The sequence below is a fragment of the Panicum virgatum genome, chromosome 9N (assembly GCF_016808335.1).
Source record: "Panicum virgatum strain AP13 chromosome 9N, P.virgatum_v5, whole genome shotgun sequence".
Taxonomy (NCBI): domain Eukaryota; kingdom Viridiplantae; phylum Streptophyta; class Magnoliopsida; order Poales; family Poaceae; genus Panicum; species Panicum virgatum.
The window spans coordinates 3,842,596-3,858,682 of record NC_053153.1 but is presented as its reverse complement, the minus strand read 5'-3'; the positions used below and the strand labels follow the sequence as shown (position 1 = coordinate 3,858,682).

Genomic DNA, 16,087 nt, shown 5'->3' with positions numbered 1-16,087 from the left:
ACAACAGGACGACAAGGAAGCTAGTATGGTCCTACGGGTTGCTTCGCGTCCGCTGCCCCTGCCCGTGCCCGTTTGGCCCTTCACGGTTAAGCGATCCAGAGGACGCAACGAAATTGACGCGCCGCGGGCCCGTGTCGGCGTGTCGCCGTCGGTGATGATCGCTGCCGTGACGCAGCACCACCACCGCCACTGGGCCCGAGAAAGTTTTATAAGTACAGGGTGTTGGGGAAAGTTTTATAAGTACACGGCGACGGGCCAGGAAACCACTGCTCGATCCTACTCTCCTGCTAGCTAGTCGTCCGCCCTTGGCCTTGGGACTTTGGGATCGTGGGGGAGGTATGGAGGGGTCGTTGCTGAGCGGGCTCAACTCCGGCGTGGTGCTGAGCCTGATCGCCGTGCTGTGGACGGTGGTGTGGCAGAACCTGCAGCACCTCCAGCTGCAGCAGTTCTTCGGGCGCCACCTGAGCCGCCACGCGCGGCGGCTGGCGGCGATGGTGGACCCCTACCTGTCGGTCACCATCGCCGAGTACGAGGGCGGCCGGATGAAGCGCAGCGACGCGTACGAGGAGGTCAAGGCGTACCTCAGCGATGCCTGCTCCCGCGGCGTGCGCCACCTGCGGGCCGAGGGCGCCAAGGACGCCGACAAGCTCGTGCTCAGCATGGTCGACGGCGAGGAGGTGGCCGACCAGTTCGAGGGCGCCACCGTATGGTGGTGGGCCTACTCCAAGTCGCCGCCGCGCAACGACGCCGCCGCCGCGTGGTGGGGCGGCGGCGCCGCGCAGGAGGAGCGCCGCTTCTACAGGCTCTTCTTCCTCGAGCGCCACCGCGAGCTCGTGCTCGACACCTACCTCCCGCGCGTCCGGCAGCAGGGCCGCGCCGTCATGGTCAAGAACCGCCAGCGGAAGCTCTTCACCAACATCTCCACGCAAGGGTGGAGCGACGGCGGGTTTATGAGGTCGGCGTGGAGCCACGTGGTGTTCGAGCACCCCAAGACGTTCGACACGCTCGCCATGGACCCGGCCAAGAAGAAGGAGATCAAGGACGACCTCGACATGTTCAAGAACGGCAAGGACTACTACGCGCGCGTCGGCAAGGCGTGGAAGCGCGGGTACCTCCTGTACGGCCCGCCGGGGACGGGCAAGTCGGCCATGATCGCCGCCATGGCCAACTACCTCGACTACGACATCTACGACATCGAGCTCACGTCGGTACACTCCAACACCGACCTCCGCAAGCTCTTCATCGAGACGACGAGCAAGTCCATCATCGTCATCGAGGACATCGACTGCTCGCTCGACCTCACCGGCGCGCGCAAGAAGAAGAAAGCCGCGGCGGAGGACGACAAGGACAAGAAGGACGCCGCGGCGGCCGCCAAGGCTGCCGCCGGCGCCGACAAGAAGGACACCAGCAGCAAGGTGACGCTGTCGGGCCTGCTCAACTTCATCGACGGGCTGTGGTCGGCGTGCGGCGGCGAGCGGATCATCGTGTTCACCACCAACCACGTGCAGAAGCTGGACCCGGCGCTCATCCGGAGGGGCCGCATGGACAAGCACATCGAGATGTCCTACTGCGGCTTCGAGGCCTTCAAGTTCCTGGCCAAGACGTACCTCGACGTCGACGCGCACGCGCTGTTCGGCGCCGTCGGCGACCTGCTGCGGGAGGTGGAGATGACGCCGGCCGACGTCGCCGAGAATCTGACGCCCAAGAGCCTGGAGGACAACCCGGACACCTGCCTCGCGGCCTTGGTCAAGGCATTGGAGGAGGCCAAGGAGAAGAAGGCCAGTGGAGGAAATGACCCTGACGAACAAGAAGATGAGGAGGAGCAGCAGTAGTTTCAGCTGACGGTTACCAATCTAGCAATCTGTCGTCCGTAGTTGTGATGATTTCTCGTGGTTCTTCAATCTTCAGGGTTCTAGTAGCCACTGATCATATCATATAGCCCGTAGTAGGAATAAAATAGGGGTTTGCTTTAGAGAACAAACACTCGCCTTCAGTTACGAGAACTCCTGTAGACAGTGGTAGACTCGATCGAACTTTTTCCTTTTTCTATTCTACTATTTATCCTATCCGGTACAATGGTATGCTTTCATGACCAGAGGGCAGAGTACTATGGCAGAAATAAATAAGTCAACTCAAGGTCAACGTATAATGAACTCTTTGTCGCAAAGAAAAAAAAACGTGACAAGAACTTTCTGAAATGAAAACCGTGGACGTTGAATGCTGAACTTTCCCTCTTGTCAGTTGTGGAGGAATATCGTCGACAATTGTGGGGATGGCGCAAAGCAAAGTTCAGTTTGGCCTCTGCAAGAACAGCGAGAAGCGATGCGCGTGCCCCGCCGGCCGCCGCAGACCCCGCGGCGTGGTCTGGTCACTGGGGCCACCTGAAAAGGCTGAAAGCGATCTGGCAACCATAGCCAGGCAAACCCGGAGAGATCTGCGAGCAGAGGCTGATACTGAAAGCGATGGATCGTGGATGCAACAGCTCGTAGTGAATGTGAAACCATAGCCAGGCAAGATTCACCATCACTACCGCGCACTGCTTGGCAACGACAACATGAGTCAGCACTGCTGACGAGTGTATGCTCATTTGCAGTACAGGTTTTCCTAGTTGATCCCAAACTGTGCAGATCGACAAAAGCATGTGTGCGGTTTCACGGGCAAAGAAACAAACAATCGAAGCACTATGAAATAAAGAATCCACTGTTGAAAAATGCATTTTACACTCTAAAGAAGCAACACATCAAGTGATCATCCACAAACACAAGTGATAATATCTCACCCACTCTAGCATCAAGTGATCTGTCAAAATTGTCCAAAGCCTGGAAACATTAAGCTCTGGTATAGCGGTATTACACGACCCGTGAAAGGCTGTTTTTTCTAAAACCTCGCAAACTGTCGTTTACCGCCACTACCATCTTTGTCCTTCCTTCCATAAGGATTTGAAGGGCTGATACCATGCCTCTTCCCACCATCTAACCTCCTCATCTTCCGATGTTTAGCGGCGCTGCTCTCCAGGTCCAGATTCACCTTTGGAGGGTTTCTGAAACAGAATGATGCAGCTACTTTCTGCAAGACAGTGTGGAATTCAACATAAGATTATTGAGTTTTCTGTACAGTAACAAAACCTGGCAGTCCATACACCATTAAGTCATGCCATTAAATCCATAACAAAATCTGGAGAGTTTCTGAAACAGAATGATGCAGCTACTTTCTGCAAGACAGCGAGGAATTCAACATGAGATTATTGAGTTTTCTGTACGGTAACAAAACCTGGCAATCCATATGCCATTAAGTCATGCTCATTTTCATGCCGTTGATGCAATACAGAGTATATGAAATAGAATCATTTATCTTATACCACCAGGACAACTGATATTTACATTCTCTACTAGCTTGAATGTTTCAAGAGATAAACTACACTTAAGGAAATATCCACTGTGCAATAAATGATAACTTTACAGAACATTTACCTGCAGATCGAGTTGATGGACATTAAAAATGTCTTTCATAGAGTGAGAGTCATAAGCCAAAACGTAGGATCTGTAGGCTTCTTTTGCAGACTGGTTCAAATGGTAATTGTCGCTAACCAATTTCTCCTGCTCAACAATAAAAGTTATAACAACTACATGAAAAAGGAAAGGAAATGGGCGGTTATTCTGAAAGAAGATACTTACAAGGTTTGATTGCAAATTTGGCACATTCTTTTGATTGAACTCGTATTCTGTAAGGGTAACCCTGGCTGCCTGCAGACAACCAATACAATACTTGTGAATTCTCATACAATACTGGTGATGGTTGTGTGTATGTGTGTGTTGGGGTGGGGTGGGGTGGGGTGGGGGGGGGGGGGTGTATGGTTTTCACACATACCTTCAAGTAAATGAGAAATCTCAATTCTTCTGGTAGTAAGAACAGCAATGCACTTCCCTTTCCTTTGTCACCACGGGCAGTACGACCAACTCTGTGAATGTAATCCTGAAAGTGAAATTCCAAATTGCAGTTAGAGGAAGAGAGTAGAAAATTTCAATCAAGCTGTTTAGAATCACCAACCTTTGGTTCATCTGGAGGATCATATTGCACGATATAATCCTAAAAAAGGTATCAGATGCTTCAGTTAGCAGGGAATAAAAACAGGTCCAATGCTAAAAAATAACAGGTCAAAACCTCACCACATCAGGGATATCAAGTCCACGTGCAGCTACGTTAGTGCACAATAAAATGCCCTTTTCTGCCTTGCAAAAGTCAAAGAATGTTGTAGTTCGTTTCTGCTGTTTCTGTTTCCCATGGATATCAGAACACTCTATCCCAATGAAATTCAGAAGTTCTGAGTGGAACTTGACTGAATTACATGATGAAAAGAACACCATGACCTTCTTATTCTGTTTCTTTTTGAGGAAAGCATATAGAACCAGGAACCTCTTCTCACTAGAAATGACACAATACCCCTGCTGCAAGCCTTCAACAGTAGCCTGCCAAAGAATCAAAGGTTACTTTTCGTACAAAATACTCTTAAAAAACGTAGAATAGCCTGCTGACGGAAATCCTTACCTTTGACTTATCATCATCAACTCCAACATAAATTGGTTTTTCTTTACTTTCTTCATTCTTCTCAAATGACAATTTAGCAAAATTTTCAACCTGCCAGATACATCAAAGCATAAGAAGAGAAACTTATAGAGATCAAGAATGAGAAGTGTGAAAGATCTGGATAACAGATTTACCAACCTCTGGAGTCTGTGTAGCAGAAAAAAGAACAGTCTGCCTATTCTGCATATCATCCATAATGCAACAGAAGAAATAAAACATTATGTCAGTGCAAAGTTATGAGCTACATTGTGCATATAAAATGAAAGTAACAAGAGCTCGTATACCTGAGGTAGGCGTTTAAATATTTGTTTCATATCTTCCTCAAAGTTTTGCTCAAGTATGCGATCAGCTTCATCAATTACAAGGCACTGCAAAATTAATAAAATGACTTTCAGAGATATACAAAGCAAATGGGATGATCAGTCATGGTATATTGGAATTCATGGTCATGAATAAGGTTTAACGTTTCCATGTAAACACAAACAAACAGCAGCCCGTGAAAACCCAGGAAGCTAAGAGCTTCTCCAGCAGTCCCCCTTTCCCCAATAAAAACACCAGTATTGGGAAAAGAAGTGCTCCATCAGTCTCCCAAAAGTTCTCCCTTTCCCCAATATTTTTTGGTTCATCCCGATACTTCCTTCCAAATATCCCAATATAGAGGGAACCCAAGACTATCCCAATACGACCGGTTTCCCTACCGCGTTTCTTTTCCCCGTCATCTTTCCTCCCGCGTCAGGACCAAGTGTTGCATCCTTTCCCGCTGGAGCAGCAGGTGCTGAACGCCGCCCGTCCCTCTGCCCAAGGTTGTCGATGCGTGTTGCCCCCCACGCGAGATCAAGTCCAAGGTATTGAAATAAATGCTTCTTTTGCATTATTGGGAAGATTTATTGGGAGACTGCAAAAGCAACTCCCCAAATAATCCTAAAACTGCTATTGGGACATCTCCCAATACCAGTTATTGGGAAAGGACTATTGGGGGATTGCTGGAGATGCTCTAATAATGCTAGAAGGCATCCCATCCCATCCCAGCCCAGCTCGTCAAATCTTACATGCTTCATACCAGGCTTAAGGCTGACCAAGGGCGAAATGCTAAGCCCATCCCAGACAATCAGTATGTTTAGAACCCAGTTTGCAATCAGATAATAGAATAAATTGATTTTTGGGGCGCTGCTGTTAGAGCAATACAAGTTTTAGCTACCTAAAAATTAATCAGCTATTCCACCAACAATTTTTCACACTACATGGTGGGACTTACAAACCCCGCAGAAACATATCAGAGATGAAAATGGCTTAATGAATATAGAAAATCAAAATTACACGCAAGGATTTGGTAGAACGAATAACTAACCAAGAAGAAACCAGTATTACTTACGTTTACATATAACTCATATAATCAGCAACAAATTTATCTAGATTCTAATTTAATTTTCACACCTAAGCATGCAGTCATGGACAATAACAGCAGATGGTATGAACCAAAAGAATGAGTTCGTAATGTAGTGGATAAGCAGGACTGATGCAAAAAAAAAAAAGTAGGTGCATAGCACACTAGAAATATGCAATTGCAAGTTTGCATTTGCTTGTTTAATGCGGCAACTTAAAAACGAAGTGCTACACTGCTACTCCAACAGACAGATTCTCCACAAACTTTGGAATGAAAGTGCCAGAAAGAAGTTCCATTACCTTTAGCCTTTTGTATATGAAACTCTTGGTATTTTGTAGATGGTCCAAAAGCCTGCCTGGGGTAGCAACTAATAAATTGACCCCCTTTGCAAGATGATCAGCCTCACTTCTCCGGTTATTACCACCAATGACATATCCAAGAGTTTGCGAATGATACTTCATTAACTCCTTGGCAACATTGTGTGTCTAGAGAAAATAAATTAACAATGATTAAGAATACATAAGCTCGATTCGTTAACAAATAGATTTTGTTGAGAATATCAGAACTGCAACTATACAAAAATTTGATAGTGCTACATTTACATTTTCAAGTTTCACATTTTTTCAAGAGTAAAATGCATCGGAGGTCCATAAACTTGTAGGGGGGTGTCACTTAGGTACATCAACTCCAAAAGTATATTTTTGGGTCCCTAAACTTTTTAAGTCGTTCACCGCAGGTCCATACCCCTCCACGTGAGCATGTATCGATGACATGGCGTGCTGACTGGGCATCTTTATCTCTCATCCATCACCCTCTTTGTCTTTGGTTGGGGAATTTCATCAAGCACCTTGAGGACAAGCGTGTACTGTGGCGCAGCGACGCATCGGGCGTCGCCCAAGGAGAGCGAGAGCGACCCGCCACGGTGATGGCATTGTCCACGGCATATAGGTAGTCAATCATGCCGATTATGCCGGAAGATGAGGAGGTATTTTTTTATTGCAGCGATGGATGACCTCTCCGGCGATGATCTCTTTTTCCTCGTCATCACCGCCGCGACCCCAATTGGACACCGCAAGACAAGCGGGAGGTGCGACAGGCGCGGCGCGGCGGTCTCCAGAGCTCGCCGGCACCACGAGCTGCATGAGGACAGAGCGTGGCAGCCGCAGCTGCCGCAAGCGGGTGGGACGGTGCGGGCCTCGACACCGTAGGCAGGCATGGCGCTGTTGGGGCCGAGCAAGCGTGGGAGCCGTGAGCCGCAGCTGGAGGCGAGAATAGGGGCGGGCGGCCGGTGCGGACCCGCGAGCTACGGGCGGTCTGGTGTAGAGGATGAACACGGCTCGGCCACCGGACGTTGGGCGCGGAGGAGTGACAGGCGTGGCGCGGTGGCCTGCGGAGCTCGCCGCCGCCTGGACGGGCGGGCGCCGACGCTCGTTGCCTCCGGGGCGTGCAGAAGACTACAGCCGCATGGCCGTTGGCACGAATTTGCACAACCATGACGCTACGACGCATCTGACTGATGTGCCTCGTCCTTGCACCATGAGAGCTGCACGCCGCATAGGCCGACATTGCTGCCGAATGCCACAACTAGCAACACCGTCACGGCAGCCAGAATCCTCCCTGACATGACAAAGCTTGTCTCGCGCACAACATGTTCGATTAAATGTGCCAATGAGAGAGCATGGTTGAGAGAAGAAGATGCAGAGGGATGAAAGAGTGGCGCCTAGTCAGCGTGCCACATCAGCGCTAGCTGCCCACATGGATGGGTATGGACCTGCGGTGAACGACTTAAAAAGTTTATGGACCCAGAAATGCACTTTTTGAGTTGATGGACCTATATGACACAACTTTACAAGTTTATGGACCTCCGATGCATTTTATTCTTTTTTCAATTTTTGAGAAACATTGTCTTAACACAGTGTAATTAATATCTCAGTTGACACATCTGATTTCAAATGTTTCTCATTTATAGCCTTCAAATATGTGAACTCGAAAGGAGTACAGGTGCATCATGATTTGTCAGAGGAAATCAGCATTGACGGAAATCAGCATCGACAAACCATATACCTGGATAGCAAGCTCCCTTGTCGGACAAACCACAATAACTCCGGTCCCATTCCTCGGCGAGAAGTGCAGATGATGGAGCAGCTCAATTGCTGGTATAAGGAACGCAAGAGTCTTCCCAGATCCAGTTTTGGCTGCGCCCATGACATCCTTTCCTTCCAACAGATGTGGTATTGATCTAGCTTGAATCTGCAAGCATGAAAATAACCACACCCCCATGTAAGTTATTAATACTAAAATCAAAGAGACCGACCCACCTAACACAAACTTTAACAGAAATAGTTAACTTTTATGCAGTCAATCTATCTCTGTCAAAAACAACACAAAGAAGGTAAGCAATTGCAGACATGCGCCGAGAACAGAAGCAATTCTCATAAAGAGTACGCCTATGCAATGATACAATTTAAACACTGGTAGGCAGTACCTGGGTGAGGTGGGTGTAGTTCATCTCTCTGATGGCCTTGGCAGTGAGCTCAGAGATGGGGAGCTCCGAGAAGAGCTTGTTTGAGAGAATCCCGCTCCCCTCCCCCTTCTTCTTCAAATCCTTCTTCACTTTCTTTTCCTCTTTCTCCTCCTCCTTTTCCTTCTTTTCCTCCTCCTTCACCTCCTCCCTTTTCTTCTTCTTTTCCTTTTTTTCCTCCTCCTTCACCGTCTCTTTCACATTCTGCTCCTCCTCCTCGCTCTCGTCCTCATCTTCCTCCTCATCCTCTTCGTCCTCATCGTCATCGCTCCCCTCCTCCATCTCCTCGTCTTCACCATCGCTCCCCTCCTCCGCGTCCTCGTCTTCGTCCTCGCTCTCCACCTCCTGCCTCTCCTCTTCCTCCTCGTCGCCGTCGGAGGCGGTGTCGTACACCGACTCCTCCTCCTCAGAGTCCGACTCCGGCGGAGCGACGACGGGCTGCTTCCGCTTCTTCGACAGCCTGGCCGAGCTCATGGTCGCCGCTGCGGGGCACATGGCGGCGGCGGCGGGCGGGGGCGGGCGGTAAGGGAAAGGCACGCCTTCGCTAGGGTTTTAGGAGCGCAACGGCGAGGGGGTTGCTATTCACGGCAGCCGGCAGGGGTCTCGGCCTTCTCGGCCTCTCGTGGTCCACCTGCAGGCTGCGGCCTCCCGCTCCGGAAATCTATATGGGCCACTTCCGGTTTCTGGAGATTTCTTTTTTTTTAATTCTTTACTTTAAATATTATAAAAGGAACTGCCATGTTGAGGGTTTAGGGTTTGCAATGTGGACCTAAGCTACAAGATACTTTTATCATGGTACTCGTACATGGGAGTACATGTTTTCAGAATTTAAATTAAATATTAATTTAATTAATACTTAATTTAATGTATTTTCGAATTCAAATTTAATAGATGTTTAAATCACGTGCAAATGCTCACGTGCATCTACGCTAGTAACTATATAAGATGCTAAATTCAAATACGGTTCCATTCAGGCACCATGCACTTAAGACCAATTCATCCAAATTTTAGGTTGGCAAACAGTAAACACTAGTTATCTGCTAGTCGCTACTAACGGGCTGCCGATTCACAATCTGTCGCATGAAGAAATTTCAGTCTGCGCAGCTGTAATATTGGAGAACCAAGCATGAAAGTTCAACTTCCAATTCCAAGTAAACCACCCCGAAAACTACTGACGAAGTCGAGCACTAACAAATTACCGCGCATACAGAGAAAAAAAAAAGCTACAGTGAAATTAAGCCTAATGCAGATGCACAGAAGGGGGAAAGCGAAATGTTTTGCAGCGAGTCAAGTAGAAAAAGGACAAAACTGATGGCGACAGCCGATGGCGAAGGCATCCCGTAACCAGGCGCAATGGCTCCCGATCACTGTTTATACATGGAGAAGATACAAATGCAGGTGTGACAATTGTACAGCGCCAATCGACGCGTGCGGTGTGCCTAGTGTACATCTCAGCATGACCTCCAAGTATCAGATAGGGCCTGGCTTATCGGCAGGAAATTCAGCCACTGTGCTTTATGGGCCATCTCAAACTCCTCGTTGGCACAGCATTGGCGGTAGTATATAGCAGAAATACGCCCTTACAAGACCAATGTTGTATCACCATCTCATTGGATTCTTGTCGATCCATGCTAAAGCAAGCAATTTCACCAAGTATTTCATACTCAGGTGACAAAAAAAGGGGTTCCCAGCACCTCTAATGCGCCGCGGAACAGTTCTCATGACCATTATTTGGCTGCTCGTCTTTCACCAAGACCGGCGCATCATCAAGACCACCTATAGGCACTTGTTCATTTAGGTCAAGGAATTTTCTCCGTACACTTTCACTCTCCCTGCTGGGCACAAGTGCCTTCTTCTCTAAGCGCCGCTGCCGAGCTTTATTCACTTCATCATCTTCTTCCTCCCGGTCTTGGCTTGTTGTTGAGACCTCCATATCATTTTGTGCATCAGAGCCAACATCTGGATCTGATGCGCTGCATTTCTCTTGCTTTCCAAATTCTCTATCTCTGCCAGAAATATCATATTGTTGATAGTTAATACGCGGACGAGTGGAGCGCTTACTGCGTCTGATGCCAATTTGGATTTCATCAATGGATCTCAACTTGGTCCCTTGGGGGTTGTGAAGTGGAAATCTTTTGTACCATTGGAGCTCATCTGCATCCTCACTAGCACTCAAAGAATGAACCACTCCATTGCCACCATCACTGGCAACTTGTTCCAACTGAAACTCTTCGTCATTTTCAGAAAGACCTGCCTTTTGATGTTTTTTACTTCTAAGATATTCCTCATCATACACTGCTTCACCCATGATATCATCATCACTGTCAATGTTCAGGTCAATGTCCGATACGGCCTCCACAAAGTCTTTTGTGTACCTTTGAGATCTTTTTCTCTGCCTGTAGCTATAACAGACCAACATGTTTTAATTGGCTAATAAGTTCTATAAGAGAAACAGGTACACACCAATAGTTAAAAGACTTACCTACGATGAAGAGTTGCTGCCTTCCCTTCACAATTGTTTGATTGGTAGCGATATGACTTTGCTGCAGATTCTCCATAGAATCCTTTACATAATGGTGAGGGACCAATCTCAGCAACAATCTCACTTTTCCTGTCAATATATAGTCCAGAAAGTTGTTTCATGTTTTGTGTTGTTTCTATAAATCCCTTAATAGATGAAGCTATCAAGAACAGAAAGATATACATACTTTGTTGTTTTTATGGCTTCATTTATTGAACGTTCATAATCATCTGCATGATAAATTAAGAAAAATCATCAGCACAACAAGAAACAGTATACACACTGGCCTTGTTCCAATAGACACCGCATGATACATCAAATGAACACATAGATAGTATGACTTTAGATTTTAGAATGAAATTTTGCAGTATTACGCATTCACAAGCATGGCATCTACAGGTAAAATTTGACCTAAACGAGGAGTCGAGGACCCTTTGATGAATAACTGCAATACCTTCATGATCCCAGTACAAGTTTTAACAGGTTGCTAGGAAATGGTTAACACTTGCTGATATTTATCAAATGATGAAATAATTAGATTAATGGTAGCTTTACTAACATACAAGTTAGACCAGCTAGGTATAACAAATAACAATAATTAGCTACTATTCAGGTGGTGAAAACACAAACCAGCAATGAGAGGCAGATTTACAGCTGTGCAACTAACTTAGGTTAACAAGTAAGCTTAGCGAGTTCAAATCACAGGATGATTAGTAGAAAGTAGTGACATGGCAATATTAATGCTGAAAATGATAATCAAACATCTAATATGAAGGAGTGACTACATGAACAATAAAGCTGTAACAACTAATAAGCACAAAACAGGGAAACACCAATCTAGCCATTTGAACAGCTCCTTTACAACCAGAAAATCAAATGGCTCAAATTGCTTGGGTGGCTATTCAATTATGAATCAAATGGCTCTCAACACCTGGCCGTAATTGAATTGTAGGTTGTATGAAAGTATTTCCCATTAATCAACAATGTTAGATTCAGAATTGGAATTACCAAAAGTATAAGTGACACGCTTCCTTTCACGACGAGAGCGGCCAGATGTGAATCCATTCACTGTCAAGTAGCTGTCAAGGAGGAGGGCTTCTCTTTGTTGCTTTTTGAGCAGCTTCTCTTTCTTCTGCAAGACAAGACAATGGTAACTCGTTATGAAATGAGAATAGCAAGGCACTCTATTCTTTGCCAACAATTTTAACTAGCTGCAATGAAATACCTTATGAATCTTTTCTATCTCTGGAAGATAATTGAACTTCAGCTTCTTGCCAAGCGACACTTCTGTCCTGTTCCTACTTGAAAAGAGTTTTTCCTGAATAAGATCGGCATAAAAGAACTAATATCATTAAACTTTAGAAGTTTTATCAGGAGCAAAGTATATACAGCTTTTCTGTCATATTCTTATTTGATTCATTGACATCACAAGTTTGCAGTTTGGTTTTGATAAGCTCTTCCAGTGTAAACTGTGGCAGGGTTGCTTGGAAGTATCTTGGAACTTGTTTGGAAATGGATGGAAAAAACACATTTAAATGAAAGTTGCCCCCAAAGTGTGGTATCATATGGGCTAATACAATACTGCATGTTTATTTAAATTTTTTTGCTAACATAGCCCAAGCTATATACTGGATTTAACTGTCATAAATTCATTTCTTCACCTTGGAATAATTCATAATTGTAGCATCAGCATGAAAACTAGTGATACTTGACAACAAAAAACGATCAGGAATCAGAAAAGGAGCATCCCTATTATCTACACAGACCCAAGCGTGAATACTAACTAGCCATGATACAAAGCCATGGAAGTTCACCGATTCATAATACTCATGCAAGGTCCACCATGTTTTACAAGATGGCCATGACCGTTGCAACATCTTGTAACAACAACAGGCATTAACTTTTATTATCACAACATAATCATAATTGCAAGTGATTAGGTACAGGGAAAGATGAACTAATCATGGCTCTATTTATTAGCAGAGAACCTAAAGAAATGTATATGATGAGCTCCAAACTTACTGCAGCTGTATTGAACTCATCAAAGTTGGATGCCACAGCCTCCCATTGATAGGATATAACTGGACCACTTGAGGCTCCCTTTCCTTTAGTTCTTTTTGATGACTCCTTCGCATACTCCACTCGCCTAATTTCACGATACAACCGATGACCAAGAATTGGGTCATCTTCATACCTGCAGCGCAACAGATGAGTAGAGATGCTAAGTCCACAAAATATGCTTTAAAGTACATTTCATATTTCTGTTGAAGTTACTGTTTGCCCACCAGTATGAAATTCCATATGAATCTCCACCAATTCGTTGTTTACGAAAGATGGGGAGATGATAACCATGCCTCAAAGAACTGTCAATGAAGTTCCGAATATCCTCTTGCTGTAAATAGGTGCAAGAAGATTCAGCACATATTTCAAACTAAAGCACACACATAAACATATTTCAAACTAAATCAAATTGAGGGTCAGCTTTGCAACCACTCACTACTCAATTATCATATCCCCACTTCAACATTTGTTCTGAGAGGTTTTTCTTTCTTTTCTTTCTGTTTATTTCACCTGAGAGGCTGATTTGTCCCTTCACAATCATGATTTGTATCAAGAAAGCTCTGTTATAAACTGCTGTCTAGCATATAAAGCAACCTTCATTAATGAGTAAGTCTTAACCTTACATGTTTTAGCAACAGCCTTGTTTTCAAATAACTAACAGAACATCTTCAATAAACTAAAGCTATGCTCTTATGATGGCCAGTTGTAGGATGGTACACAAACAGAAAAAGAAAAAAAAAATACTGGAGACTGAGCATATATATTGTACTAATTAATAAAAAGCCCGATAGAATATTTAGCAGAATCTGCAAAGACATTGAATGCGATAACAGGATTAAAGAGAGCGGTCAACTAAAGTACAATTAGTATAATTCCAAAAGGCAGAAGACATGGGTTCAATCGTATTCTTTAAACATCTCACAGAATAATAAGGGCACACACCTCACAACGTATATCACATATAGCTTTCAGGATCACTAATCGAGTCGCTGGATCAAGTGTCCTGTACAGTTCAATTTCCGCTCTGAACAAGGCAAAGCAATTGAGCGGAAGTTATCAGATATAAGATAACAGCTAGATATCCAGTTAAGGGACAACTGGGATAAGAACTCACCCATGTGAGGCAACAATCGGAAGATCGCCTTCTGCAACCTGCAGTTCTAACCATTATTAGCTCATCAACCAAATGCAGTTTCATCCGTCATGTAAAATTGATCTTGCTGAGGAACATCATATACCCAATGCCACCAGTTCTTCAATTTTTTACATAACACCGTTACCCATGTTCCACGTCCCATGGCCATCCGAGTCACTGGAGGAATTGACTGCAAAGATGCATAAAAATTATGCAGGATACTTGAAAAATTGGTTTTGTAATCTAATCAGTAGTAGCAATGATGGACAAGCCGGACAGACTTGTCAATTAATATGATGTAAATGTTCCAAAACATGGTGTTGTCATTTATGTCTTGTTATTATTTCTTCTGTTCCACTCCACACAGGTATATCTTTAGCGAAATTACCTGAACAGCATAGTCACTAGCAGTATATAGTAGGGGCAAAGGAGCAGTGAAACGGTCATCGTGTATTATGAGATACATAGGTTGACAGCTACAGTAACACTGCAACTCTCATTTGAAATAACCAAAATTTCTAGGCTCCTATAATTGATAATGCACTAACACATAGCAACAAAAATAACCAAAATTACTGGCAGGGTCCTGCAAAGAAGATCATCCCATAGCAAGTCGACCTCATAATCCTTATTTCATGTATTTGGAAATATTATTCCCGAGCACATTAAAAAAAATTAATTGTGCAAAAATTGTTAAGCATCACTCCAGGATAAGGTAACCATGAGAACTTAGTATTTAACACCAGAAGTTCTCAAAGAGCAATGAAGCATTGCTTGATGGAGTTCTAGCAGTAGTATACATTCCTCCTATAACATTGCAAAACAACATAATAGAAAGCATAATAATGCAAAGACCACTACCCCTCAAAAAACACCTAAAGGCAGCAGGGCAGTTAAAGTTCATGATGAAAACCAAAGTGACTTAAACAGGCACCGACTCACCTTTAACAGAGGCATATGCACGTCATCCAGTGTGCCATTGGGCGCTATGATCGCGTCCTCCAGCTCTTCTGCAGTGAACTCCACGGCAATGTTTAGCAATGGCCGGAACACCTACAGCTCCGAAGCAGATCGGTCATGTTACCCAAACAATCAAATCGGAAAGCAAAGCACTAAACCCGCTCCAGACTGAGGCTCGATGCAGCGGAAGGTTTAACGGTACCGAAGAGCGACAGCGCTTACGTGGAGGAAATTGAGGACGGAGGCGAGCTCCCACATGCAGCGTAGCCTCCACCGCGGCAGCTCGGCGGGCGACTCCGGCTCCACCACGAGCGGCGTCACCACGCGATACTCCGGCGTCTCGTCCCCCGCATTCCCGCTCCGCCTCGGCCGCGGCGGCGGAGGCGTGGGCGCGGGCGCGGGCGGCGGGGGCGCGTTCGGACGGTAGTGGCACGCGCGTGGAAACCGCGCCCTCCTCGGGGTCAGCGCCGCGGGATCCTCCCACGCAGCCGCCCGCTGCTGCTGACTCTGCGGCGGGGAGGCGGCCGCCATCGCCGGAGACCCCCGTTTGGAAGAGACGGATCGGGGATGGATCGGGGGTCGGGGTCAGGGTAGGGTTCGGGCTTGAGGGGGGAGGATGTCTCCGACTCACAGGAAGCGGGCAGCCTGAGCAGGTGGCGCCGAGGCAGTGGAAGCCATGGGAGATGGGGCGACCGAGCGAGGGAGGGGAAAGGAGTGAGGACTGAGGAACGGGGGAAGAAGGCGGGGGGTGAAAGCGGGATTTCGTGTGCGAGATCACCAGGGGTGTTGGGGAATAGATCAACAGAACCGTTACCGCGTTCGTAGGACAGGGGCAAGAGGGAGATTTCGCAAGCTGTGCTGGGTTTTCGGGAGGTTTTGGTTGGGCACGGTCATCAGGGGGCACTGGAAGATCGGAACTCG

At 46.1% G+C, this 16,087-nt stretch overlaps 3 protein-coding genes across 7 annotated transcripts; 1 reads left to right on the top strand and 2 right to left on the bottom strand.

Moving 5' to 3' along the window:
- Positions 1–244: 244 nt before the first annotated feature.
- On the top strand, positions 245–2,149 carry LOC120688064 (AAA-ATPase ASD, mitochondrial-like). Its single transcript, XM_039970207.1, has one exon. It carries the CDS (start codon positions 339–341, stop codon positions 1,830–1,832), a length of 1,494 nt encoding a protein of 497 aa, XP_039826141.1. The 5' UTR covers positions 245–338; the 3' UTR covers positions 1,833–2,149.
- Positions 2,150–2,673: 524 nt separating this feature from the next.
- On the bottom strand, positions 2,674–9,105 carry LOC120688063 (DEAD-box ATP-dependent RNA helicase 27-like). 4 transcript variants are annotated; one of them, XM_039970205.1, is made up of 13 exons: positions 8,454–9,105; positions 8,033–8,218; positions 6,268–6,453; positions 4,869–4,952; positions 4,723–4,764; positions 4,546–4,635; positions 4,167–4,466; positions 4,048–4,086; positions 3,868–3,972; positions 3,675–3,743; positions 3,471–3,596; positions 3,126–3,211; positions 2,683–3,040 (listed from the first exon to the last, which is right to left on the bottom strand). In XM_039970205.1, the coding sequence occupies exons 1-12, from the start codon at positions 8,982–8,984 to the stop codon at positions 3,149–3,151; spliced, it is 1,821 nt and encodes a 606-aa protein (XP_039826139.1). In that variant the 5' UTR covers positions 8,985–9,105; the 3' UTR covers positions 2,683–3,040; positions 3,126–3,148. The 4 variants fall into 4 exon arrangements, with proteins under 4 accessions (XP_039826137.1, XP_039826139.1, XP_039826138.1 ...); XM_039970206.1 differs by having other exon boundaries at positions 2,946–3,066; positions 3,140–3,211; XM_039970203.1 differs by lacking the exon at positions 3,126–3,211 and having other exon boundaries at positions 2,674–3,066.
- A 618-nt stretch (positions 9,106–9,723) lies between these two features.
- LOC120689792 (DDT domain-containing protein DDR4-like) lies at positions 9,724–15,936 on the bottom strand. Of its 2 annotated transcripts, none has more exons than XM_039972191.1 (12): positions 15,389–15,936; positions 15,149–15,259; positions 14,310–14,396; positions 14,186–14,223; positions 14,014–14,095; positions 13,296–13,402; positions 13,033–13,204; positions 12,236–12,328; positions 12,019–12,142; positions 11,198–11,240; positions 10,972–11,100; positions 9,724–10,885 (listed from the first exon to the last, which is right to left on the bottom strand). In XM_039972191.1, the coding sequence occupies exons 1-12, from the start codon at positions 15,695–15,697 to the stop codon at positions 10,186–10,188; spliced, it is 1,995 nt and encodes a 664-aa protein (XP_039828125.1). In that variant the 5' UTR covers positions 15,698–15,936; the 3' UTR covers positions 9,724–10,185. The 2 variants fall into 2 exon arrangements, with proteins under 2 accessions (XP_039828125.1, XP_039828124.1); XM_039972190.1 differs by having other exon boundaries at positions 9,724–10,891; positions 15,389–15,933.
- Positions 15,937–16,087: the final 151 nt, after the last annotated feature.

Coding starts and splice junctions, on each gene's coding strand:
- LOC120688063 (XM_039970203.1), bottom strand. CDS start 8,984: ATGTGCCCCGCAGCGGCGACCATGAGCTCGGCCAGGCTGTCGAAGAAG. Junction 6,454..8,032: donor CAAGGGAGCTTGCTATCCAG/GTATATGGTTTG, acceptor TATTTTCTCTAG/ACACACAATGTTGCCAAGGA. Junction 4,765..4,868: donor TATTTAAACGCCTACCTCAG/GTATACGAGCTC, acceptor GATGATATGCAG/AATAGGCAGACTGTTCTTTT.
- LOC120688064 (XM_039970207.1), top strand. CDS start 339: ATGGAGGGGTCGTTGCTGAGCGGGCTCAACTCCGGCGTGGTGCTGAGC.
- LOC120689792 (XM_039972190.1), bottom strand. CDS start 15,697: ATGGCGGCCGCCTCCCCGCCGCAGAGTCAGCAGCAGCGGGCGGCTGCG. Junction 14,224..14,309: donor TGAAGAACTGGTGGCATTGG/GTATATGATGTT, acceptor TTAGAACTGCAG/GTTGCAGAAGGCGATCTTCC. Junction 10,892..10,971: donor GCAGCAACTCTTCATCGTAG/GTAAGTCTTTTA, acceptor GGTCTGTTATAG/CTACAGGCAGAGAAAAAGAT.